This window comes from Sander vitreus, chromosome 8 (genome assembly GCF_031162955.1).
Source record: "Sander vitreus isolate 19-12246 chromosome 8, sanVit1, whole genome shotgun sequence".
NCBI lineage: Eukaryota > Metazoa > Chordata > Actinopteri > Perciformes > Percidae > Sander > Sander vitreus.
In genome coordinates this window covers 11,057,230-11,083,560 of record NC_135862.1, presented here as the reverse complement: position 1 = coordinate 11,083,560, position 26,331 = coordinate 11,057,230, and the positions used below count along the sequence as shown (strand labels likewise).

Genomic DNA, 26,331 nt, shown 5'->3' with positions numbered 1-26,331 from the left:
ACTACTAAATGTAGCCTCTAATGATCTATGTATGCGATTAAATATGCACTGCTGGTTATACTGGTATTTTTTAAATAAAATCACTAAGTCTCTGACAAATCGTGATTTTTGTGATGTGGGCACGGATGATGAATTTCGAGAACAACCTTTAAAATGAGGCTGATTTAACACTGTTGATTATGATGCGTTCAGGTCTTTGTCTCACCCCTCCCTCCCTCCCTCCCTCCCAGGCCCACACAGACAGCCTCCTCCCCCTCTGAACACACGAGATGACCATCGCTGGATCCTCTGAGCTCCATCAGAGTCACACCGCGGATCACAGAGTGCAGGCAGGCGGTCCGACACAACCCAGCGGACGGATCAGAAAAGGAAGGACGAGGGGGGGTGTGCAAAAACATTTCGGATTAGACGCTTCAGCTATGAACATCCACAACGTTAAGTAGAAGTTAACGGAGCTCTCACACCATAAACGCGTCGAGGATGAACGGGACTGCAGCGGCCACTGGATCGGCTTCTTGCCGTTTCGCCCACTATTTTGTTGTGTGTGGAGTGGACACGGAGACGGGCCTGGAGCCGGACGATGGAGCAGGTAGATGGTCTATAAACACGAACCAAACAAATCCACACTAGATAAAGCCACAGCCGAGGACAAGCTTCATGTAGCCTAAAACATTTTCCATTTCATGTAGGCCTATTTGTGTGTGTAGGGGTGACATCCATTTAAATAGCTATGTTTTGATTGGACGCCACATTCCTCTTCCATTCAAAGCGTTGTTGACAACATCATATCTTCCAGTAGCCTGTGTAGAATAGCCTATTTCTTGGCCAATCATGTTTTTATTTCAAATACATTCCGTCAGAATTTGCTATTAGGCCTAAATTTTTAAACGCATACTTTAAAAACGTATAGCCTATATTTTTGAGTAGGCTATTAAACAAACAAAAACACAGAAATCAAGAGAGTGATCATCTCCCCATGAATTTGATGTAAGAATTTAAAATGACAATATCTATCACCCTATAGTCTTGTCCTTTTGTCTTATCTGCTTGGGGAAAACACATTACAGTTCTGTTTATTGTGTTCTGATCATAGCACTGTAGGTCTATTGAGAATATAGCTCTGTTGCTTTCTGCAAGTCATCCACTGCTACACCTGGATAAGGAATATCGCAGAGAAATGGTTGAATAGAGAGAGAAAAACAACAGCGTCCTATCCTCCCCTATAACGCTGGAGCACAGATGGTCCATGGAGACCACAGGACTGTGTGAGTGTGTGGTGTTTAAATCTAAAAGTGATCATCTATCTGACCGCTGGTTCGTCTGTTCAGCTCTTCATGCTCTCAAACAAAGATGAGCTTTTTTGTTTCCCCAAGAAAAACACATCTGTCCTTTTGTCACCAAAAGCCCAAGGTGGAAGGAAATTGATGCTGTGATGTAGGTGGATGTAGAAGTTGCCACGGCGATGACAGCTGCAATTATGCTGCCTTGTGTCAAGGGCTCGTGGTGGTTTATTTGTGGTGGATAGTTTTCCATCTTTATAGATAAATAGAGACATCAGGGGGTGTTGCTTTCTCCAACACTGAGTTGTTGACACTAAGACGAGGACAGATTCACCCGGCAGGAGCCCTCTCACGTGTCCTGCTCTGTGTGTGCCTCGCTCTTTGTGAGGAAAAAGAGCTGTGCAGGTGTGCTGAATATCAACACCTTGAACGTCACTTCCAGGTTTGCAAACAATAGTCACACCCTGTATTCTCCCTGTGTTCTTCGTAGCAGAAATGTAGCTCATGGAGAGCAGCTCCTTTTATGGGAATGATGGCTGCAACCAGACATGCCTTTTGAATAATAGCCAGAAAACTGTATATTTAGGATGAGCTCTGTATCATGTTGGAACCTAGAGCTCTGCTGCAGACTTATTACTGCTCTAACTAACCATCAGCGACTTAGATATCTGGCTCCCTGCGGCGAGTGACAGCACTGCTGGCTAGTATATCTGAGCTCCACCAATCTGCTTATGTAACAGCGGGTCATCTAAAAGACCTACTGCATCAGAGGGCTCTGCTCTCCTTTCAAGGGATTTCTGTCTCTGTTTTTGACTTAACATCCATATTCTGTAAGCTGTAGTCAAGCAAGAAAAGTAACCTATCATGTGCATGTGTTTGGATGTGTGAGGTGGTACAGTATCTCTTTTTCTGTGTACGTGTGTCATTAGTGAATGCCTACTGAGAAACAATCTGCCATTGTTGCCTTCTCAATAGATACCACTGTGTTTTCTGCAGCCTAATCAAATTTAACATGACGTTGCCTGTCGCTGGATGGCCGGGGCTTCAGCACCCAACTGTCCCAGGGCTGTGACATCACTGGAGGGCGAGAACTCCCTGACCAAACATTTCAGAGCTGCTTTATAATGTTGAACTGATTGCAAATAGATGTATATGTTTTGCACTTGTCTTATTGTACGCAGATATTCCAGCCCGTCGAGTAATTTTATTTTTAGGCATTTATACTTTGTCTGAGACACTGTCTGTGTCTCAGGCTGAGATGAAAAACAACATTTGTCTTTCTTGTTTTGTCACATGATTCAACCTTCAGTGGACAGGCAAATCTGTAATGCAAAGACGGAGTGATTTTAACATTTTAAGCCAAAAAGGAATAACTTATAATAAGTCAGTGTCAGCTGACATTTGCTGTAATTTTAATCTCTTTCTGCTTTTTATATCTGCCCTCATCTACTCATGTAATGATGTGATGAATGGGATGGTGGGGGTAATTCAGTTGGTGAATATGATAGATGTCTACCTTTACGGTCTTTCAATCATCCCTAATGAAGTGTGCCTGTTTTAGGGATGGGGCATTCAGGGAAATACATTTTTGTGATGAATGTCTAAACCGTGGAATGAATATAAAAAAACGTTGTTTTTGTCCTCCAAAAACCTCCAACACTATTGATATTATAGTGACAGTTGTAAGGAGGATTAGAGCTAAAACAATTAATTTGATTAGTTGATAGACACAGTGGTGTAGTCTACGTGATACGCAGGTATACGCAGTATACCCACTAGGAAAACTCCAGGATTTCCGTATACCCTCTTAAAAATGCCCAATGACACGCAACAACATACTTTCCATTATATTTTTGATATATTTTGAATTGTCATGTGTTTTTATTCTTTACATAGGCTAAATAAAGGTATTTCCGCCGTAAATTGGTGCATAAAAGTGTATCCGAATACAGGAAATGAAGTCGTTGATGCTCAAACTTCCCCCTGTGATGGACAGTTGTCACTATTTTTAGCATTTTATGAACCAAATGATTAATCAAGAAAATAATAGTCAGATTAAATGATTATGAAAATGATCATTAATCACAGGGCTTTTAATGATATAGGCTAAAGTATTCTGCAACACATTAGCTTATACATTTCTACGGTGTGTGTATGTTAACGTGGCATCTTAAGAGCAGTAAACATGCTGATTACAGCCTCACTGAAACAGACATTTAAGCTTTCATTCAAACACTAAAACAAACCTCCCTCTTAACTCCGTTCTGTTAACACGGAGAAAGAGAGCGACTGCGTGTGAATGTTGTCTGTGTAAACTCTTTGGTGGGAACTCGTGTCAGGAGGAGTGTGTGGGTTTTATTTGGGTCAGCTGATGAAACTCGGGGTGACGTAAACCGCTGACTAGCTTTGTCTTGATGACTATCTTTTAGGCCACAGCGGAAAGTGCTACCATGGCAACTAGATGTCCTTCTGTGAGGCTTGATTCTGCCTCTCAGTGCCGAAACCAATTTGTGTCTTTGACTCAAAGAACATTGACTCCCCCTCTTGTCTCTGTGATCCGTTAGCTTCTCTCTCCCACCTACCAGTCTGACTCAGTTTAACTTGAAGTGGTGCTCTTTTCTCACTCTGCCTGCAGCACAGTTTCCTCTCTCGTGGTGCTGTGCGTCATCTTGTAGGCAGGTGAGCCGGATGTTCCTAAATGCTGAATGAGCGCATCAAAGCTGGCAGAGAAGACTTGTTAGTTTGCCATTTGCAGTTGTTTTTGTTCTTGTAATCCAGTGGGGTCAGTGTCGCAGAGTGTGAACTCTGAGAATTCATGGTGGATTAGTTAAATGGGGAATACAGTGAAGAGTTCTGTTCAAGGGCATCCCTCTCAGAAAGTGGATGAATAATGAAAGTACTTCATTCACTACTGTCAGTCGCGTTGAATCATACACACACAGTTTATTTCTACAGTATCTTCAGCAGCTCCTCTTCCTCCACTCATGCTCACAGCGCTCTGTATGTAACCTGAGCTAGAAGCTGACACGAGATGCAGAGACTGAAAAGAGGAAAAACCTGAGCCAGAGAGGGCATTGCATCAAATCTGTGCATTGTAAATGTGGGTCTGTATAATAGTTTGCTTGCATGCAGTGCAAATCCAAACCATTCATGTACATGTATCTGTAATATACTGTAGATATCTCTCTCTTCCTTTATCCTGAGCCTGAGTGCTCTTGATGTATGAAAAAACAGCATATTTTCATCCTGTGCACTCTCAAAAAGCGTAAACAGTTTCCTTCTGCAGAGTGTCAGGGATTAAGGTTAAGGTTAGGTAAACTTTATTATCCCTTTGGTAGGCAATTCGTTTTAGAGCCTGCTGAGAATAAAGACAGCAGTTCATTCAAAGGATACACAACATAACATACAGATGTACTAATATTCATATGGGACGAATCAAGATATTAATAAAACCAATGATAACAGGGACAAATGAGCTCTTAAATCTCTTAGTCTTACACCTTGGTACAATGTACCTGCAACCAGATGGCAGCAGCCTGTATTCATGAGGGGTGTTGTACTGCTTTTCCAGTCTGTCTCTATGGTAATGAGTTGAGTTACATAACCCTTGGAAGGGTTTTCCCTCTTTGCTGTAAAATGGGCCTTGCTGTCAACAACAGATGAACTTTTTTTCAGCCCATGTCGGTCAAAGTCATCCTGTCTGAGCTTTTTCATAAATCAAAGCTGCTGTCATTTTGTGACGTCATCCGTTCTGTCCTTTTCATCACGTAATGTCTCAGCAGCGATGACGGTTAAAGATCACTAATACTAACTCTCTCTTTCTGTGCGTCTGTCTTTCTTTCAGGCGAGGGCTTTGAGCAGAGCCCCATTCGACGGTCGTTCAAGTCAAAAGTTCTGGTGCACTACCCCGAAAGCACAGACAGGAACCCCTTCAATAAAGATGCCGTCAACATGGTGAGATCTTGGATTGCACATAAACACTCTTCTTTAGTTTTGTTAATTTGCTCTCACAACAATGGAAATGGAAGGACAATATGTGCCTTATTTGTAGGGCAAATGTGTTGTGGTTCTTCCAACCAGTGTATGTGAATTGTGTTACAAATGGCAAAAGAGGAACATGATAACAACACAACTGGAAATAAATGCAGTAAGAGCCATTTTTCTTTGCTTGTTCTCTGCCTCATAGAATACTCTTTTCTTTCTTTTCTTTTTTTTTTACACTGAAATGTTTATTGTTCTCTGTGGAAAAGCAGGTCAGGATGATAAAAGCATGAGCCTCAAAAGAAGTCTGCCAGTAGACACCACTGCATTTTTCTATTTATAGATCATTAAAATGTATGGTCTTATTAACGCATTTTTAATGTCATTTTATTGGATTTTCAGACCCAGAAACAACTACATGTGCCAGTTGGACAAAATACAATAAAACACAGTTAGACATATACAGTATAAGCATTCTTATACCCAGTTACTCCATATTTAACATATAAGTTACATGTTTAACATCTTGTTTCATGTAATTTATACACTTTTCTCTTTTTTCACTTTTCTTTGGATGCGTTTACATCGTCCCAGATGGGCTTTAGTTTTGTGTAATTTCATAAAATTTGTGAGTGTGATTTAGAAAATTCACCACTAGTATTGGTTATTGAGGTTATTTTTAAGGGATTTAAATTGGCTTTTTTTTTTTTTAAACCTTCCTTTTATGTTTTATGTTTTCCCCTTCCTTTTCTCGTCTTTATTCTTCACATTTTCTCCTTAGCTCTGCATGCCGAGGGGTCTTTCCTTCCGCACACAGGCAGACAGGCTCGATTCTCAGTTTCACTCATTCACGATGTCTTTTGATGACGGTACACGTTCCTACGGCTTCGTCCACACCTTCTATGAGGAGGTGACCGGTGCTCAGATCATCACTGCCATGCAGACTCTCTACCAGATGCACCATGTGGAGCACCATTCAGCTTCATCTGTCTCCTCTCCCTCTTCCTCGTCTTCGTCTGCGTCTGCGTCCTCGCCCTCCACCTCCAGCATGGACTCCCTTGTGAGCAGCTTGGATGAGTCAGACGCTGAGTCTCTGGCCGGGGTGTCCGCTTGCTTCGGCTGTGCAGGCTCCTTCGATCCAGCACGGGACACTCTGTACGTGTCCAAAGCCCTCTGCCTCCTTACGCCGCTCCCCTTTCTTCAAGCTGCTCGACAATTTCTGTCTCAGCTTCACCAGGCCGTGACCTCACACACAGCCCCACCGCTCCCGATAGAGAGCTACATCCACAACATCCTGTACGAGGTGCCTCTGCCTCCTCCTGGCAGGTCACTGAGGTTCCACGGGGTGCAGGGACCTATTGTGTGCCAGCGGCCCGGGCCGGGTGAGCTTCCGCTGGGGGAGTACCCTCTTGGAGAGGCGTTCTCCCTGCTGGGTGTGGACAATATGCTGCAACTAATTACCTGTGTACTTCTGGAGACACAAGTCCTGCTTTGCTCTCAAGGTAAGCACACTATTCCGTTATTCACTTAGAATAAGAATTACAATAAGAAATTCCCATGTATTGCCAATGTGCCAATTGTAACTCCATCAGTGTTTTAGCAGAATTTAGCAACACCCATAGCATATCAGCTGTTTTACATAAGATACTATTACTAACATAACTACAACATTAAAATGAAGACATAATCAAGATAAACAAGTACAGGACATGGCACAAAATGAAACAAAACATATAAAACCTAATGCAATAAAAAACAACAAAAAATTACACAACAGTTACTCCACATGTAACCTACAGTAACAACATGGCAGATGGGTTTGAGGTTAAATACCGCAGAGAAACTGACATTGTAACTTATTACAATGCTCTGTTGCATGTAAACAGGAATAGGAATTAATACTAATATAAGCAACTCACGTAATCAGCTTAATTAAAATAGTGTTTAAGGTAATGTACTAGAAAATAATTCCTTCCCCTTGGGAGGTCTCTGTGTAATAGGTAATTCCTCCATGCTAATGTCTGTCTGTCTGTCTCTCTCTCTCTCTCTCTCTCTCGCTCTCGCTCTCTCTCTCTCTCTCTCTCTCTCTCATCTTCTTAGACTACCAGCGTTTGATGACAGTGGCAGAGGGCGTCACCACCTTGCTATTCCCATTCCAGTGGCAACACATCTACCTGCCCATTGTTTCTGCACCGCTACATCACCTCCTCGATGCTCCTGTGCCATTCTTGTTGGGTATCCAGCGCAGAGAGGGAGCTCAGCGATCCTCCCTCCACCTGCCACACGAGGTACACAACTAAACACAGATCTCATGTGTGAATGCATCTGTAGTTTCCTGTGTGAACACGGCAGTCAACATTTCGCTAAACATTCACACACAAGGATCTAAAAATGTTTTGTTGAACTGAAACATTTTTACAGCCATTTGCTGATCCTCTCTGTGATGCATGCGTTACAATTTGCCCTCCGCCTCCGGCCTGTCGAATTGGGAGAATACATTTCCTCAGAGCACCCCACCCCCACCCTTTCACAAATCCAATCCTGCATTTGAAATCACGTTATGCTGCATGAATATCTCACTGAAGCCTCTTTGAAGTCGCTCTGCCCCAGAAAAGGAGGCAGTTGAAAGACAGCCTGGGGAGGGGTGGGGGGTGAAAGCAAAACCGCAGAGCATGAGAGATCCAGAATAATGGGATCGCTAAATAATTAATGAGAATTAGGGATCGCCACTTATTTCTTGAGTTGTGCAATTTGGTGTATGGCGGGTGGTGATTTGCAAGGAAGTGTGAAATATTTTAATCATACTTTCAGGATTTGTTGGGATTGTGTTTTCTTCCTGTCTCAATTTAACAAGGGCACAGTTTGGCTCACATGGTCCAAAAAAAAACCTACACTAATATCCTTAAGATTGATACAGTATGCATGAAAAACCTGAATACTCATCTTTTTGTGTCCTTCAAAATATTTTCCTATTCAAATGAGATAATGAGAAAACAATAGGCTCAGAAGTGAAGACATTATCTAGGAGGATGAAGCTCCCAGAGTAAGAGGATGTCTTCAACTGTCCACTCTACAGTACATCAACTGCCTAAGGTCACTGTTGAAGGTTGGGTTGCTGCTGACTGCGCTGTGCTCCACTGCTGCTTACAGAAGCAGTATTTCTAAATCAGTGACTATCTTTCTCACTAAGTTCTGTGCTTCATCGCACAGCAGCTTCACGGGCACAGTTCTGGTTTCTGATTTGTTTGCCAGTGTAGAAGCCTGATATTAAAGGTTTCCACAATTTCCCCTGTTGCAGTGATAACAGTAATAATTACATAATGCTTCACACGCTAATATCCTCTGAGGCCTTATCACAGTGAAATGCCAATAATCTATTAATGGAAAGTAAATCTTCATCACTGATCTTAATTGGATGTTAAAGCTCAGCCACTACATTGTAATTGGTTAAACCTGTTATGATTATCTGATGGAAAGTGTTTTTCATATTTTCTGTTTCTCCTACACAGGCCAACCTGTGCTTTGTGGACATTGACAACCGCTGTGTCGAGACCCCCGAGGACCTCCCCGTGTTTCCAGAACAGACCGAGCTAATCCAGGAGCTGAGTGAGGTACTGCTGCGTTTCGGGCTCCCTCCACAGGGCGGTGTGATGACCAAGCCCGCCACCGCCTCCCCTCGCATGAGCAGCCTGGTGCTGGAGGATCTAATGGAGGACAGAAGGAACGGCAACCTCGGAGGCGAGGAGCTGGCGGTGCTGGAGAGGCTGCAGGCGCTGGCGCGGAGGTGCGGAGGAGAAAAGATGTCAGATGGAGGGAAGACGCTGGGACACGTGTTTGAGGAAGAGGAGGAAGAGCTGAAGGCTGCGAAGCTGAACGTTCAGCTGAGGGAAGTGTTTGCTGGACGTTTTGCTGCCATGTTTGGCAGGTATGAGGAGTTTGTCATCCACAGCGCTCTTGATTTGGACTCCTGGTTGAGCAACCGAGAGGGGACGTTCAGTTTTGACAAGGTACTTCAGTAGATGTCAATGCACAAATCGATTGATAGATCTAATAAAACTGCATTTATTATTTCCACATATGTTAAGATTGCCTCTCTGTGTTTTTGAAATACTTGGTGTTTGAAAGATTATATCCTTGTCCATGTTGTGTTTGAAAGTTGGGCTTTTCAATGTTTCAGAGTTCCTTCCTCTCAGTTCAGCCTGTGAGCCACTTGCACTTCTTGTCCCAGTTCCTGGAGACATCCATGTTTTCTTCCTTCGTGGATGGGAAGGTGATATCGCGCTGGGCAGATAGAGAGCCACTGCAGCAGCTTTTTGACAGCCGTTTGGAGAGAGAACGACTGTATGACACAGACACAGAGGACTCCCGTAACTGTCGCTACAGGAAATGCACCACGGTCTTTGAGTCAGGTACTGTGAAGGTGCTCATGAACAAAAGAGGATGAAACAAAGTATTGTAACATACATGTTGTTGCAAGAGGGGTCACAAAATAAATACTGTACTCCTACAACGTGGAACAGAAGATGCCGTAAAAACCGAAATCCGACTCAAATGTTACTCATAGTATATCATGGCTCAGTGTTGCTGTAAATTGTTTTTCCTCACCATTTAAAGTATTCTAGGTATAGTATATAGGACTATGGTTCTTTATAATAACTTAAGTCAGTGATTCCCAACCAGGTGTCTACTGTACCCCAAGGGATACTTCTCTTGTTGCAAGCGGGTACATGGAAAGATTGTGGTGCAGCTCAACTAAATTATCAGCTGTAACACCTGAACACTACATGTTACAGTTATGTAAGAGTGTGTGCAAACTAGTTAGCAATTGAGCACAGCAGTTTAAACAGGTAGCTTAAAGTAATAAATAAATAAATGGTAGCAATAAATAGCTAAAAGTAATAACAAAACATTTCAAATGATTTGCTTCTAAATTATAAGAGTAACATCTGGATGTTTCTGCAGTGTCTTCTCAGCATGTAGATAGTATATAGTGAGAAAGTAGGTTGAACCCCCAATTGGTAGATTGAGTAGAATGATGAAGAAGTTGATGCCAGATTTGTCCAGGGAATCTGCAAATCTGTCACCATCTGTCCTGTTTGGGTTTATACTGTATGTGGATTATGCTGCTATCCTTTCTGCAGCCACCGGTTTTCTCCTCTCTTTTGTAATAAGATGATTTTGCTTAAAGAAACCAGAACATTGAACTATTCAAATAGTAACTGATGGAAAGATTTATTAAATGGGAATTAAAATCTAATTATCTGATGAATAATTGAAACGCGAAAGGGATGAGATATTATTTGAGGGGGAAAAGATGAATCGGGAATTAGACGGGTGAACTAAAGGATACGGTAGGGGATGAGCATTATAGCGGTATAGGCGGAAGACAGGACTTTGTGGCCTATGAAAACTCAAATCTTCTGCTTTGAAGTCCTGCCATCCTCTCTGCAGAAAACGCACTGCTTGAATCTCAATCTGGCTCTATCATCGTTCACATTTATTAGACTCATCTACAGTAGATCCCCCTGTTGGATCCTAACCATTTCTGTGTTTGTCACTGCAGCTCAGGTCATTGAGCGCAGACTGATGAAGGCTGACCACACAGCCATACACCCCCACCTGCTGGACATGAAGATCGGCCAGGGTCGTCACCAGCCGGGCTACTTCCCTAAGCTGCAGGCGGATGTGCTTGCACAGGGACAAAACACCAACAAGTGAGCCTTTGTTTGCTGCTGTTATTCAGAGAGAATACATTAGAACAGTGATTCCCAACCACGGATACTTGTAACCCAGGAAAGTGTGCAAACTTCTTGTGTGTGCCTTAAATGCACAATTAAAGTATTTTTCCAGAGCATTCAAGCTGTTGTGCAGACTTCAATCACTTTCTTTGAATAGTCATTTTTTTGTCCTGCACAAGCAACTACATGGATGTGCACAACATTGTCTTTCTTGTACTTGTAACCCAGGTACGTACAAGGTGAAGCTCAACTTATTTGAAACAAATATTTGTGATTATACCAATATATAGAAATATAGAATAGGAAATAAACATCCAAATAGGTTAGGAATTGGTGTGATGCTGATCTTTTGTAAATGTATTATCGCAATAAATAGTTAACCAAGCTAAAAGTAATTGACAAACAGTTAAAATAGTTAGGTAAAAGTAATGAATAAATAGTTGAAAAGTCCTGCTCTTGCCAGACCCAGGACAGGATACTTGAGACCACTGCATTACAATATCACTAGTTGTCAGGGTCTGCTTTATTACCCATATTGTGTGTGTATCAAAATACGCACACACGCATGTATTTTAAATACACAAACACTGTCACACACACTTGGAATTGTAAATGTTTTTGTTATTATTTTAATTTTAAACAGGTGGTCCGGTCGTGTTACAGCATCACGCAGGACTGACCTCAAGAGATCAACGGTGACTGAACACTCAGGAGTGGACAATGAACAGAGACAGGTACTTTCATGTGTTCAGACACACACACACACACACATAGACCTTACGAGAATTGTGTCTAACTTATTACCTTTTGTCTATTTAACAGAAGCACACATTTGCGAGGAAGAACCTCCGCCAGTCTAAGCTACTTGATCCGTCGCTTCGAGCTGTCACTCAGACTCACCGAGAGTTTGCTGAATGGCTGCTGAGCGAGTGTCGTCTGAAGGTGAGAGCTCTATCTGCATGGTGATGGAGGCATTGACGGCTGCCACTGATTCCTTAAATTATTGTTCAAGGTTAATGCCACAAAATGTTCTCTCTGGCCCTTTAGACCAAACGGATGTTGATGGAGAGGATGGGGAAGGAGAGTGTGGAACTGGGTCAGGGAGAAGCCAACATCACAGGCCTGCAGGAAAACACACTCATCCACGGTCTGTGTGACCTACTGGAGAGAACCTGGGGCCATGGTCTGCAGCTGAAACAGGTCAGACACATGACATATCATGCCTAATCAGCTCAGATGACCTAAATAAAAACGTGTGTGTGTCCCCATGTAAAACAAATTCACATCATGTATACAAATGCACAGAGGTAACTGTATGAACAGGCTGAATATTGACTAGTGTTTTTATTTTGAACAGGGGAAGTCCGCTCTTTGGTCCCATCTGCTTCACTACCAGGCGGCCCGGGGGAAGACGGAGACACCAGCTGAGTCTCCAGGTCAGAGCACAACCTGAGTGATTTGTTTTTCTTGTGTAAATCACTGCACCAAGAGTCGGATGATCATTGGCGTTTAACTTGCTGTCTGTTCAGGGTCTAGCGGATCGTTTGATGATGGCACTCTGCTCCTGAGAGGATCGTTAATACAGGATATGAGGTAACAGGGCAAACACACTTTTTGATGTTGGAAAGAGTGGTGCATCTATGTGGGAGAAATTGTATGTGGCATGTTTGTGTTTAAGGTTTATCTTTTATGAAAAAAGCAGATAAAAAAAAAAAAAAAATCTTATTACCCCTTTCAAATACTTGATATTTTGGCTGAAGAGATCTTAACTCTTTAAATATTAATACACAGTACTACACATGCGTTATATCTCCAGCATGTTGTTGATTTTTCTAGAATATATCAAATTAATTAAATTAAATTACCTAGAATCGACATTAGATACGATGTTATAAGAAAAAGCTGAGCATTAGAGCTTGTTTTTCACATTTACTGTTCTTTCAGGTTTATCCAGACCATGAGTGAGGGTCTGTCTGAGGTGGGTCAGGCTCGGGCCTGGATCCACCTGGCTCTGGAGAAGAAAATGCTATCCCAGCACCTTAAAGAGTTGCTAACAAACCAGGAGCTGCTTAGGTCAGAATTCACTTATTCATTCTCTTTAAGGAGAAGTAGACAAAAGTCTAATGTTTCTGGATGTCATTTATAGTGAGTCTCATGATTTTGACTGATCGTTTTGCCTTTATTTCGTTATGTTCCCTGACAGGCAGCTGTATAAACCTCATGCATTCCTGCTCTGTGAAGAAGAAAGGGAGCAGTTTCTGTTCCACCTGCTCTCTCTCAACACTGTGGACTACCTCTGCTTCACACGTGTCTTCACCTCCATCAGTAAGTCCTGTAAACTTTAACAACCAGAATTTACTGGCAGTTTTATAGCTTTTCAACTGAACATTTCCTTTGGGTTGTGTCTCCACCCACTGGCCTTATATACTTTAATTACACCCAGTATCCCATGGATTCACACGGACCCTTTAGACCTCAAACAAAAAACATTTTGCTCTTGTGTCTCTCCAGGTATTCCATACCGTGTTGTTATAATACCAATGAAGAAGCTGAGCATTGCAATGGCAACAGTTGACCCTTGGGTGTGCGTGTCAGGAGAACTGGGTGATTCAGGAGTTAGACAGATCCCGAAGAATTCACAAGAGATCTTTTTCCAGGTTTGTGTACACTCTACAGCAGTAAGTTCAACATCATGTCTGACAGAGACACATGCAGAGATACACTTACTGTGGTCCATGCCTTTCATTTCAGTGCAAGAACCTGGGCAGGCTGAGCACTCTGCAGCTGGGACAGGAGAACTCCGGCTTGCTGGCTAAGTGTCTGATTGACTGTGTGATGGTGTATAATGAGATCACTGGACACACCTACAAGTACGTTTTTACTTTGATCCTGGTCTCATCACTAAACACTGACTGTGACCTCACAGCACAGTGGCAAAAGCTCCCCGTTTGATAAAGATACAATGACATCTGAATGAACCCGACTTTAAAATATTGGATGTTTGCTTCCACAAACACTCCCATGAGAAAGCTGCTTGATCACATGATAGGGACATAATTTAGACAGAAAATAAACAAGTGACTCCATGTACACTGTGATGGATTACCTATCTGGAGCATATTTCAAGTGTCTACAAGTTTATTTATTACTATATTGTCGTGAACTGAAATCAGCTGCTGCCTCTTATAGAACAAATCACTCTAAAGATGCACGTCTCACCTTGGAAATTGTTGTCACTTATCTAAATTAAAAGGTATTTCGAATGTAAACTATGCACACAAGCTGATTTGGACAGATAGCTCTTACCGACGCCATGTCCTTGTATAATAATAAATGTTTTGAAGTTGAATATAACGAAACGCTGCATCTTCTTTCCTTTCAGGTTTCCATGCGGCCGATGGCTGGGGAAAGGCGTGGGCGACGGCAGTTTGGAAAGAGTTCTCATTGGTCAGCTGGTGTCACCTGGTGGAGAGGAGGATGCTGGAAGGTGGACAGGGACGCCTCCGGAGCTGGCCTCTCCTTCTCAGAGTGTGCGGGCAGTGCTGGGGTCGCTTGGCAGCCGAAGCAGTGCGTACTGACAAAGAACACATTCTTTAGTATAATAGCTGACCTACTTGTTGGTACAATAACAGATTATGCTCCTGTTTTCACCTTTCTATTTAACTCCTGTCCACTTCCTCTCATGTTTGTCTTCATTCATCCTCATTATGTTTCTATTTGTTTGGTTTATTTTATCAGGAATGCTCTCTGTTGAAGTACAAGAGGACATGAGGGAGGCAGCAAATAACCTTGTTAAACACTTCCACAAACCCGAACAAGAGGTATGTGACTGTAAATAGTGAGTGTGCATTACACATTATTATTATTATTACACAAAGCTAAAATGTGGTGAAAAAGGTTGATGCAAAGCATCTCATGCAGCGATGTGTTAGACTCTCAACCTCCTGCTTGTGTTATTTTTTTTATCTCCAACATGGTTTGTTACCCAGGCTTCTCCAGCCCGGGCCTCATTTGTCTCTTTTGGGTATCAGACTAGCGTCTTTCATCTCAACAGCAAGTTAAAAGCGCTGAAGAGACTTGATGGATCACTTTGGTTTATCTGTAACGGGCCTCCTATTCATTGTACTAACCTCTTTAGTGCATAGGCTTTAATGTACAATCATTTGCACTGTTCTGTTTGCTTCCTCTCAGTAAATGAAAGAAGAGCCTTTTAGATTAGAAAATTAGAAATGTGCATATGTGGGGATTTACAGAAGTTGAAAGATGAGCCTCTTGCTTACAGTGCCTCTATTACCTCTGTTCCCATTTCTCTCATCCCAGAGGGGCAACTTGACAGTCTTGTTATGTGGTGAAGGGGGTCTGGTGCTTTCCTTAGAGAAGTTCCTCCTGCACGGGTTCAAATCTAACCGTCTTTTCCAGAGGAATGTGTTTGTTTGGGACTTTGTGGGTAAGTACTTTGAGTGTGAGTCCATTTAAAAGTGATGTTTTATATTCTCACTGATGCCTGTTTCCTGTCTCCATCTAGTGGTGATTAATATGAATTTCACATATCAAGTAGCATGCAACAAGGCATGATTGATGCGTTTTGTTAACGACCAGTGCTACACCCTCTAACTCCGGTGTTTGTCTTCTACAACCTTATTTTCTCTTATTGTCTGTATATTAATAAGTTATGAATTGACAGTTTGACCAACTCTTCCCCATAGAGAAGTCAGTGGTTTCCATGGAGACAGCTGATCAGATGGGTGACCTGCATGGATCAACATTGACAAAGGGTCCACCTTGCGATTTACTGTGCCACTACGTCAATGCCATCAATGCCTCGCCACGAAACATTGGAAAAGAGGGAAAGTTCCAGCTGTTGGTCTGCTTGGGAATCAGGTAAGTGGTGATATTTTTGTTTGTAATAAACAGCAATAGGTATATATTTAGACTGATACTTAATGTAATTAATTCAATGTAATATGTCTAAAAACATATATTTATGATCCATTTAAACTAGAAATAGGGAGACAGTTTGAAAATATTCTCCTCACTGGAATCTGTGATTTTAAAGCATCCTGGTCAGTATATAGTGTTGAGCAAATGTGATATAGTTTCCTTCCTGAGGCCCAGAGGAAGCAGCAGGCAGCATGACTACACTCACACTGAACCATTTACATAACATACAGTTCAGGGAGGGAAAGTGTCAGCCTACATCTTCTAATGGTTGGACACGACATGCAGGAAAATCATTCATATCTCTGTGTAAATGTAATAAAAAAAAATTAAAATAAAACAACATTTTGTTTTCACTTAACTAGGGAGGCGCCGAATCCAGATTTTTGGGGTTCGGCCGAATACCGAATCCACTGGTTAAGATTCTGCTGAATCCGAATACCGAATCCTACTCCCATCCTCAGTTAGCAGAAACCGAACCGCGTCAAAAAAGCCCAATATTCGGCCGAATCCGAAGCCGAATCCTGGATTCGGTGCATCCCTACACTTAACTAAGCTAAACTAATTTAACTTCAGGAAAAAGAGAATTCTTATTTCAATTAAATAACTGTGACATCAGCTCCTTGTTTTCACTTGTCTTTGCATCAACAGTCAGAATCAATGTAGATTGGTTGGTCAAATCTAAGTGGTAAATTTGGCTTAAATGGCAAAACACATATGTAGACAGTTTTATTATGTCATGTTGTCTCTTTATCTGTCCTTTTCTATTTATCTCCATATTTTCTGTCAATTAAAGCAAACAGCTTTAAAAGTGTAAGAACGGATTAGGAATATACTTGGGGTTTATTATGTCCAATGCTTGTAACTTCAAAGATGAGACTTTTTGTGTCCGTGCTTTGGATTGACATACAGTATGACCTGAACATTAAGGTCAATGAACATTGGAAGCATCTTAGTTTCTTGTGGTTTAAAACTGTTTCAAGAGAAAGTAGTTCTGTCTTGTAGCAATCTAACTCACCTTTCAATTCGATCCTGAACTTCATCAGGCATTTATGGGACAATTATTGATCACTGACCCGTTGTTCTTTGCAGGGACCGGCTTCTCTCTCATTGGCTCCCCCTGCTGGCAGAGTGTCACCTGACAGCGCGGACGTACGAAGAAGGTGCTCTGCTGCGGGACCGAGCTGCCGTGCACTCCCTCTCACGCATCCTGCACACACTCAATGAGTTCGCCATTACCCTGGAAACTGCACTGGTCAAAGGAGTTGACCTCTGACCCTGACAGATAAGCCCCTTCTCTGTAACCTAACACAGGAATGCAGATGTGTTCAAATATTCATCTTTCCATTTGTGGGAAAAGGAAGTACATCCAGACACTTGAGATATGCGACTTTATCATAAAAGAGGACAGTGGACTGGATGAAGTCACTGGCAACTCGAGCTCCAAACATATTGCCTTGTTCCCTGATGTAAATGTCTTACATACTGTATTTGCTTCAGGAAATAGTCTGATTTTTCTTATGCTTGTTGACACTGTGAAATCCATTTCCTCAAGAAGAAATAGAGAGTCATTCATTATCCCACATAGTAGATATTTTCATAGCTCCCACCATTAACTGTATCTGACCCTAGGACAACTATAACTCTCCTTCCACTGCTGTATTGCTTGCACTTGAACTTTAAACTAAGCACATGCATGGCCAAATTCTGTTTGTTTGTTTTATGTCTTAGTGTATTGTGATCTGAAACTTCAGGACTCAGGCCTTATTATCCACATTTTTTCTTGACTTCATTCATTGGATATCTTAATAAATATACTACAGAAAGATAATGTCCCCACTCTATGATATGTTACATTATTATGCTCTTTTTAATATGTGTAACATCTTGCCTGTTTCTCATAGTTTGCTTCAGTTTGAGGTCACATACTGCAGAGTTGTGCTCTTGAAATCCTCCGTTGGTAAAACACTGAAACCAAACTGGTGTCCTAATTGTGTCAATTAAAATAGCCTTTGTCAGAAAACTTTTCCCCCCTAACTCATTGTAAATATTTTGCTTCATTAGACCTTTAATAGAATTGTGCCCATTTGTTATTATGATGTAATGAATTTGTGGCATATTTTTCTGTATAAAGGCATCTTGTTTGTGTCTGTGTAAAACAATAGATTTCCATTATGGACACACTTTACTGATATGCTGTTTGTTTCTAAACTGTTCAGTTGTCTTCAGACAATGAATAGAGCACAGTTTCTTAAAAATGCTAGGTATTATGTTGATATCACATTTAATTTAACAGTTGAAGAATTATGGAAATGCTGTCTCCTGCACTGCCCTGCAAGCACGATGTAACCCACAATGACCAAGCCTATATTATAATTTAAATACAGATTAGAGAAAGCAATAATGAATTGTTATTTATGAAATGTGTTGTCCAAAAGATTAAAGTTAATATTGACATAACTGACTTGGTATTGTGTTTTTTGTGCTATTCACTGTAATATGTGATGTCTGAAAGGATGTGATAATTATTGCATAGTAAAATGATTTTCAGATTGCACAATTTATTTCATAGGTCTAATTGCGTTGATGTTTACCAAGATTTTGACTCTTATAGTTTGCCAAATGAAAACTTGACCTACTACTCTATACACCGTGGTTGGTTGTGTCTTCTGACAGAAGCTCCTTAGATCAGTTTGAGGATGGTGTTGGCAGTGTCACAGCAGATGGCCGCTCACCTGGAGCCAGGTTCTGTTTGAGGTTTCTGTCTGTTAAAAGGATTTCTTTCCCTCGCCACGTCACACCAAGTGCATGCTCATGGGGGAATGTTGGGTCTCTGTAAATTATAGAGAGTGGTCTAACCCTGCTTTATATGAAAAGTGTCCTAAGATAACTTCTGTTATGATTTGACACTAATTAAAATTGAATAGACTTACACCGTATTAAGACTCATACAGGGGATGACTCAAAGAGTGCATGCTCAGTGTAATGCAATTCAATAATCCTGAAATAAATCTACTTTTGTGAAGCTTGTGATGCAGAAAGAAAATTGAAGACAAACTCTGAGGTGTCTTGAATAACATTGGTAGCCTAATTGTGTTGTATTTAAAAGGGGTAGAGTAATGAGAATATTTTTGGCAAATATCAAACCGATGCAGTGCTAAGCGACAGCAGGGTGGATGGTTTGCTAAAATAACGATACGTTATTGTAAAGTGGTTGATCGCTCTAAACTGACCACTGGATGGAGGCCTTTTTCCACCACCTTCTATTTACCACTAATCATAGTCCACTGTCACGCAATTCAAATTAACAAAGGCCATCCCTGCTAGACGTCGCCGAGGCGAGCCCCCTAAAAACCGTAGGCCTCCTGCTCCAGACGGGCCATCTGCCGTTCAGTAGTAAAACGACAGGCCCCGCCCCCTTGCTTACACTCTCCAATGTGCCATAGCAACCGGGGCCGAGCCCCCTGTTCCCGCGCAATGTTCCCATCCATATAAGGCCTGTAGAATGCAGACGCACGGACACGTCACACGTCGTTTATGTAAATGTTTTGATTGAAGAAAAAGAAAAAAACATTCTGCCCTACTCTGAAATGGAGGTGTGGATACGACGCATGCGCACTATGTCCACAACTATTCAGACCCGTCCACAAGCGCAGACATCAACAAGAGCGGGTTACTGATGCGGGTTGATTTTCATAATAGTCACATCGTAACGACGCGCTCTAAGGACTACTTTGTATCAGCTTCACGCAGCTTGCAACAAGGTAAGGCATGCAGTTGTTTTGGTGGGTCTTTGAATCTTTAAGGGGTTGTAAAGTCTTAACTGTGCTCAGATGAGTCATTTAAAACAAGCTTCGAGTTGTGTCAGAACAATTGCTCTTTTAGGCCTGCTGCAAGGCCGACTGGGTGGTCAACTTGATGTAGGTCACATTATAAACAGTTAAAGTAGCCGGGCAAAGTGGGAGGAAGGCATGAATGCAAGATGAATTAACGCGAAGATGTGTTTAATAGCGTCAGAACGGGCATCATATCAAGGGATGGCTGTTGTTATTGTTGTTGGCCGTCGGAGGAAATCAGTTCCCTTTATCGCTCCCGAAATTTGACTAAAGTCGGTTATTGTGAGCGTTACGGTCGGAAACATAGCCATACTTTTCTAAAAGGCATTACTTTCCACAGTGTAGGCTAGCTGTAGTGCGTCTGTAGTAGGCTATACACATTTAAGCCTGCAGCTGCCTGCTAAATAACGTTAAGCCAAGTTGAATCTCTCACGCCCACCGGGACCAGAGATGCGTCTCAGCACGCGGGCGCTGTTGTCAATAAAACAGCCACCGCAAACACAAAAGTACTTATGGAACTCAAGCTGTGTAAAAAAAAAAAACCGGTTCAACTGTTTAAACAGCACAAACACCGACTTTCAGAAAGCTGTCGCTTTGAACTTCGTGCGCATGTAGTTGAAGGTGCACTGTTGCAGTGACGCGGCTGTGGAATAACAAAGAGTAAAGATCAAATTACACGATTGTCTGAGAACGGCTTTCCTTTACAATTGAAAACAAGATATTTTGCTTTCGAAATGTGTTTGCCCTAGTGTATCCCACTACATAAAGTTAATGATGGGAGGGAAAGTCGGGCATTGTCGAGCAGGGGACGGTCATCATAAAATGGGTGCGCATGAAGCAGGTCGTGTGGCATGCCATGCTTCCTCGCTGGAGTGGGCGGTGAAATTGGCGACTTGCACTTTTCTTTCGATAAAAACAAGTGTATTTCTCGGCGCCTTCTTTTATTTCAAAAAGTGCAGGTGTTAATCAAGCAAGTCCTAACTGCTTTCAGGAGGATTTTTACAGTTTACTTTTAATATTACAGCTTTTGCGGAAAATCGCATCACACCCCCTTCTCCACACTGCCTCCGCCTTTGAAGTGTGTTGCCATGTTGAGTTGCGTCACGTACTGTATTCTGCTGCAGAGATCGTCTGCAGTTTACAGATGAGATACTCGAAGGTGAATATGTGGTCGGCCTTGTAATAGACTCAAGCACCGAGCTGATACAAGATCGTTTTTATAACCTACAACACATATAAAGTTACATATTTTAAATTGATGGTATAGATTGCTTTATTTGAGCATTTTAATACCCTTCTTATCATATGTGTTTTGTTTTATCATTGTCTAGTCCTTCATAGCCTATGTATTATATAGCCTATGTAATCTATTTAATAATAAGTCTGTTATATTATTTGACCTCTAATGTCTACGTGCTGCTGATGTTTTAGTCAGGAGTCTCGTGTAAAATTGATTTTTAATGTCAGCGAAGCACTTTCCTAGTTCAGTAGACTTAGGCTATAACTTCACTGGCTTTATTTGCAAGTTTCTGCAAATAAACGTTCTGTAGCAGTAAAGTAGGCTATACATAGGCTAGATGGATTTTCATGAAATTGTGTATATTTTAATCTGGTTTTGCAGGGGCAGGGCTAGTTAATATTTTACAGACCATCATATTGATATCATATATAATAATGTATTTTAATAAATAATAAGGACCCACAGTTTTCATTATTACACATTTACCATGTTAGATTGGTTACTGCTGAAAATGACTTCCATTGTTATTTTCCATTATCATGTCAAATAGACTGTCCTACTGATATCTTCCGTCATCAGGAGAAGTGGTATCTGATATAACCAACAAAGTGAGAGGTCTTTCATTTTTCCTGTTCTCTGTCCGCTCTGTGAGACTCCGCACTGGACCCCGAGGACTGATGGCAAGAAAAAAAAACAGTCTGGGGGGCGCGGCTCACAGTTTTGCCGCAGTTCAGGTCTACATGTGCTGTGGAGATTACATTTTGCCTAGCAACATAAATCATAATTCCTCTGCATAATCGGCGCTCTTATTGCATTACGAGTGATTTCCCCCAGACACATTTATATTTTTTGCATTTCTCTGGCAGTACATTCTTATGTTTTGTAGTTTGTTTTTAACCACAGCAAATAACGTGCAGCTTGGAGGATCGGACTAAGTGCGTGCTTATATTTTGAGTTTCCAAAATGAAGTGTGCATCCTGTGAGCGCAGCATGGTGACATGATCTGTCTGACACGCTGTCTGACTGTTGACCTACTTCCCCCCCATGTGGGTCAAAGCGGAGAGATGCGCCAACAAAATCGCTTTCCCTGAAATTTTTTAGTGCTCTCTGATCGTGACAAAACGATTTGTTTATTCATTCATATAAAGGCTAAACTGAAATGGTACTAAAAATATCACCTCTGAACTGAACCACGGCTGCAGGGAGGTACTGCAGTTAACACATCATGCACAGCGATAAGAGCCTGACATATTAATATCTAAATATTTCTTGCACGCAGATGTTTGGCTTTCATAAGCCAAAAATGTACAGGAGTTTGGACGGCTGCTGCATCTGCCGCGCAAAGTCGTCAAGCTCTCGTTTCACGGACAGTAAGCGGTACGAGAAAGACTTCAGGAGCTGTTTTGGGTAAGAGACACTGCTGAAAAAAACGTAAGGTTTGGAGGGAGATTCGTCTTAATGTGTTGGCTATAACATTCCTCTTATTGATTTGAAACATTTTCCCATTTCGTCACATACTGTAATTGTCATGCAGACTGAGTGAAACGCGATCTGGAGAAATCTGTAACGCCTGTGTGCTGCTGGTGAAACGATGGAAAAAGCTACCTGTGGGAACCAAGAAGAACTGGAACCATGTGAGTTTGGATCGCAGCACTGATATGGTTGAGCAATTGCTTGGTCATCATGATCAAATATGCAAACACATTCAGTACTGATTTCTCCTCTCCTCCATACAGGTTGTTGATGCCAGAGGAGGTCCCAGCCTAAAGATAACTTCCAGGCCCAAGAAGATAAAGTCCATCTCCAAGAAAGCCCGGCCGAGCCAGATCAGCCGGCTGCAGAAAGAGCTTAAAAGAAACAGTGAGTTTTGCATTTTGGCATTCAGTAACGTGCTGGCACTCACTTATTTGTTCCTTAAAGAGTGGATTTTTTGGGGGGGTCATGCACACCACACATATAACACCTAATTCACCCCTTCATCGTTCACGCTTTGTGCTGCCCACCAGATTCAGATGCTCACAGCACCACCTCCAGTACCTCCCCAGCTCAGTCTCCGAGCTACAGCAACCTGTCAGATGACGGCTCAGACACTGAGCTCAGCCCTGGATCCAGCCGCTCCCCTGTTTTCTCATTCCTGGACCTCACTTACTGGAAGAGGTAAGTCAGACAGTGCTGTCTCATTATTTAGGATTCAGAACGACACATTGCTACTGGTTATTGACACTGTGGATTTTCACATGCTCAAAAAGTCAAGGCAAAAAAAAAATTACATTTACATTGCATAACTCTGTACGTTAAATGCCTGACAACGTTCTGTGACCGACATGTTGCCTTGTCAATAAACGTGAGAGCTGACAGTGTTCTTGAATGTGCAGGAGTTCACTATCTTCTTTTCCATGACTTCATTCTCCAACGCACCGGTATACTAAGCGTGCATTAGACAAAATTCACAGTGACTTTAGATATTTGTCAGAGTTACACTATCATTACATTGTAATGCAGCACTATAAATGCCCTAAATTATGTGAAACATAGACACAGGCCCTTTAATTGTTTTGGTGTGGATTCATACACTAACACAACGTGTTATCTTTTGTCTAGGCAAAAGGTGTGCTGTGGAATAATCTACAAGGGGCGCTTTGGGGAGGTGCTCATTGACCCCCATTTGTTCAAACCATGCTGCCGCAACAAACGGCAGCAGCAGCAGCAGCAGCAGCAGCAAGAGGAGGAGGAAGAAGAGGAGGAGGAGGAAGATGAGGAGGAAGAGGTGGAGATAGAGGAGGGCCAGGTGGGCGTGGATGTCAGTGGGCATAAATCCCAGACGGAAGAGGAAGTGAAGGAGACACCAAGGTGTGAGGAAAATGCAGAGCCTGCACAGCTATGTGTAACCGCGACAACACCTCCAACCAGGAGCGGGGCGGTGATGGAGGACGGGTGGTAAAGTCAAAACTCCGCCTTGCACACATCTCTGAAGAAATCTTGGGGTGCTGTTTTTTTTCTCAAGCACTTACAGAAAGAAGTTGCCTCAGATTGCCTTCAATCATAAAGCAGCTGGAAATCCTTTGATCTTCTCCATAATAACTTTGGAGGTTTGTTTATTTTGTTTAAATGGTAACTTATGAACTCTTGTTTTTTCACTTTGTCTCTTATGTTGTATTTAATATTCATGCCATCCTGACGATAGACCGTCATCTGTGGTGTTTTTGATCTACTTTAGATGAAATGCTGGAGCTCTACTTTGCTGGTACATTGAAAATATTTTCTTCCAAAACGCAATAGATCATCATCTTACTCACAGAAAAAAGGTGCTACTTGAAATTCATTACTCAACATTTCAAACATACAGCTGAACCCATTCTCAATGTGGATCTTTTACAAGCATACCTGTTAAGATTGACTAATATAATGACATTACTTTTGCTTTCTTTGTTAAGAGTAGATATCTCTTTTTTGAAATGGTGGATATCTCGTTTTGGAATGAATGACACTTTACATTGACAGAGCACAGACCTGTACAGTAGCCCTTGTGTTTGTGTCTTTTCACATTGACATCCATTCCTATCAAAGAGTCTGTGTTTGTAGACCGTCTCTGTGTGCAAATATGTGTGTGGGTCCAATTTAAATAAGGCCTATTCACAGCTTCAACAGCAAATACACCAGCCTTAATTATGTGTTACGTACAGTGCTAGCGTTAATTCTGGATCGGTATTAAGGAACACAAAGGGACAGTAGCTATATTTATTGTGGCCTCAGCAACACATACTGTAGTGCATTTTGCATGAATGGCAAGCCCACTCATCCAAAAGACCTAGCCTAATGATCTGATGCATGAGTCTACTAAAATTGCATGGCCTTATATAAACTGTAAATCTTACTTTTATTTTTTTGGATCCATTTCTCTGAAGTTTTAACTTATTTTTATATGTAAGGTAAAAAAAAAAAGCAAAAATAGAAATGTCTTTGCATAATAATACCACATAATACAACAGCAAAACACACAATGGGTCTGTAGTCATTCAGCAATATCAATATCAGTGATTCCCACCATTCCTGGGTCAGTATAGGTAAAACACTTTATACAAGTTGAAATTCTATGCCATTGCCTCTTATATAGCACAAATGTGTTGTTATATATAGCCTAATATTACTTTATTTATCAAACGAAAGCCAAAGCACATTGAAATTCACCCAATGTCAAATCAAATCAGGTTTTCTATGGACACTTGTGCTTGTCCGAGGTCATTTGTATGTATGTTTATGGTATTCTAAACAGAACACTAATATGAAAATTCATACATGTGATGTTGTAGTCGGGAGCAGAGGGGATGTTATGTACATAATGGGTTGGGTAAGCCATATGGCTCATATATGGGTTTCATTATTTATTTATTTCATATTTATTTGTATCACTGCATCCCCGCTTAGAAGTGTAATACTATGAATTCTTTTCATCTTTAGCTTATACGTAGAATGGTTTTGTACTTTAGAAATCAAATGTAATTCTCTCGCAGGCTTTGTTTAACATTGCGTTGAATTACTGGTTGTCAATATTTGTGAAATGTTAAGTATTTATTTACTCATCAGTTGAGTTGCGTGCAACCTAACTTATTTTGTACCATCACTTTGGATCTGTATCATGTAGACTGAGACGAATGATAGATTGCAACCAAACTGTACTTTTCCCCTTTTAGCCTGTAGCTGAAAAATGTTACAGAATTGTAGGACACCTAACTCTAGACTTGCATGTACTGTTGCTATGCATTTACTTAGCTTACAAGGTAGACAAAGCGGTTTTGTATTTTTTATAAATCATGTACGTTTTTTACTTGTCCCTTAATAAAAGTAATTTTGTGAGTTTTCTGGAAGTATGGAGTTAATGGATTTTTTGGTACAAGGTGCGTAGGTGGATAAAAAATGAACTCCAAATAATAATGAATCTATAATCCAAATCCAAACTAACCATAAAGTTAGGTTGACTTTATTTCTTCAAAAAACCTACTACTTTCATGGCAGTGACATATATCATGTAGCACTGCAAAGATTAATCGATTAGTTGTCAACTATTAAAACAATAGCCAACTATTTTGATAATCGGTTTGAGGTAAAATGTTCTGATTCCAGCTTCTTAAATGTAAATATTTTCTAGTTATTCACTCCCCTATGACAGTAAACTGAATATCTTTGTGTTGTGGACAAAACAAGACATTTGAGGGCGTCATTTTGGGCTTTTGGGAAACACTGATCAGCATTTGTTTTAAAATGTTTTGAACCACTGAATAAATACATAGCAGCCTTAGCTAGTATTTTTCAAGACACAT

The 26,331-nt window shown here is 41.3% G+C and overlaps 2 protein-coding genes across 2 annotated transcripts; both read left to right on the top strand.

Annotated features, from left to right (window-relative positions):
* The first annotated feature begins 286 nt into the window (after window positions 1–286).
* Window positions 287–18,401, top strand: LOC144522013 (DENN domain-containing protein 5B-like). Its single transcript, XM_078256759.1, has 21 exons — window positions 287–589; window positions 5,125–5,234; window positions 6,043–6,763; window positions 7,362–7,549; window positions 8,771–9,268; window positions 9,439–9,670; window positions 10,825–10,975; window positions 11,643–11,733; window positions 11,822–11,941; window positions 12,047–12,199; window positions 12,357–12,435; window positions 12,529–12,592; window positions 12,944–13,072; window positions 13,203–13,324; window positions 13,511–13,656; window positions 13,751–13,869; window positions 14,382–14,566; window positions 14,738–14,820; window positions 15,320–15,446; window positions 15,706–15,880; window positions 17,030–18,401. Exons 1-21 carry the CDS (start codon window positions 481–483, stop codon window positions 17,211–17,213), a joined length of 3,786 nt encoding a protein of 1,261 aa, XP_078112885.1. The 5' UTR covers window positions 287–480; the 3' UTR covers window positions 17,214–18,401.
* Window positions 18,402–19,559: 1,158 nt separating this feature from the next.
* sinhcaf (SIN3-HDAC complex associated factor) lies at window positions 19,560–25,878 on the top strand. The gene is made up of 6 exons (XM_078256758.1): window positions 19,560–19,701; window positions 22,293–22,420; window positions 22,548–22,647; window positions 22,750–22,873; window positions 23,020–23,170; window positions 23,615–25,878. The coding sequence occupies exons 2-6, from the start codon at window positions 22,293–22,295 to the stop codon at window positions 23,952–23,954; spliced, it is 843 nt and encodes a 280-aa protein (XP_078112884.1). The 5' UTR covers window positions 19,560–19,701; the 3' UTR covers window positions 23,955–25,878.
* The last annotated feature ends 453 nt before the right edge of the window (window positions 25,879–26,331 follow it).

What these genes read in the sequence shown, in the direction of transcription:
- LOC144522013 (XM_078256759.1), top strand. Translation starts at nt 481, where the DNA reads ATGAACGGGACTGCAGCGGCCACTGGATCGGCTTCTTGCCGTTTCGCC. An exon ending in AGTCCTGCTTTGCTCTCAAG is followed by an intron (nt 6,764 to 7,361) that starts GTAAGCACACTA and finishes TCATCTTCTTAG; the next exon opens with ACTACCAGCGTTTGATGACA. An exon ending in ACGTGTCTTCACCTCCATCA is followed by an intron (nt 13,325 to 13,510) that starts GTAAGTCCTGTA and finishes GTGTCTCTCCAG; the next exon opens with GTATTCCATACCGTGTTGTT.
- sinhcaf (XM_078256758.1), top strand. Translation starts at nt 22,293, where the DNA reads ATGTTTGGCTTTCATAAGCCAAAAATGTACAGGAGTTTGGACGGCTGC. An exon ending in GAAAGAGCTTAAAAGAAACA is followed by an intron (nt 22,874 to 23,019) that starts GTGAGTTTTGCA and finishes GCTGCCCACCAG; the next exon opens with ATTCAGATGCTCACAGCACC. An exon ending in GACCTCACTTACTGGAAGAG is followed by an intron (nt 23,171 to 23,614) that starts GTAAGTCAGACA and finishes TCTTTTGTCTAG; the next exon opens with GCAAAAGGTGTGCTGTGGAA.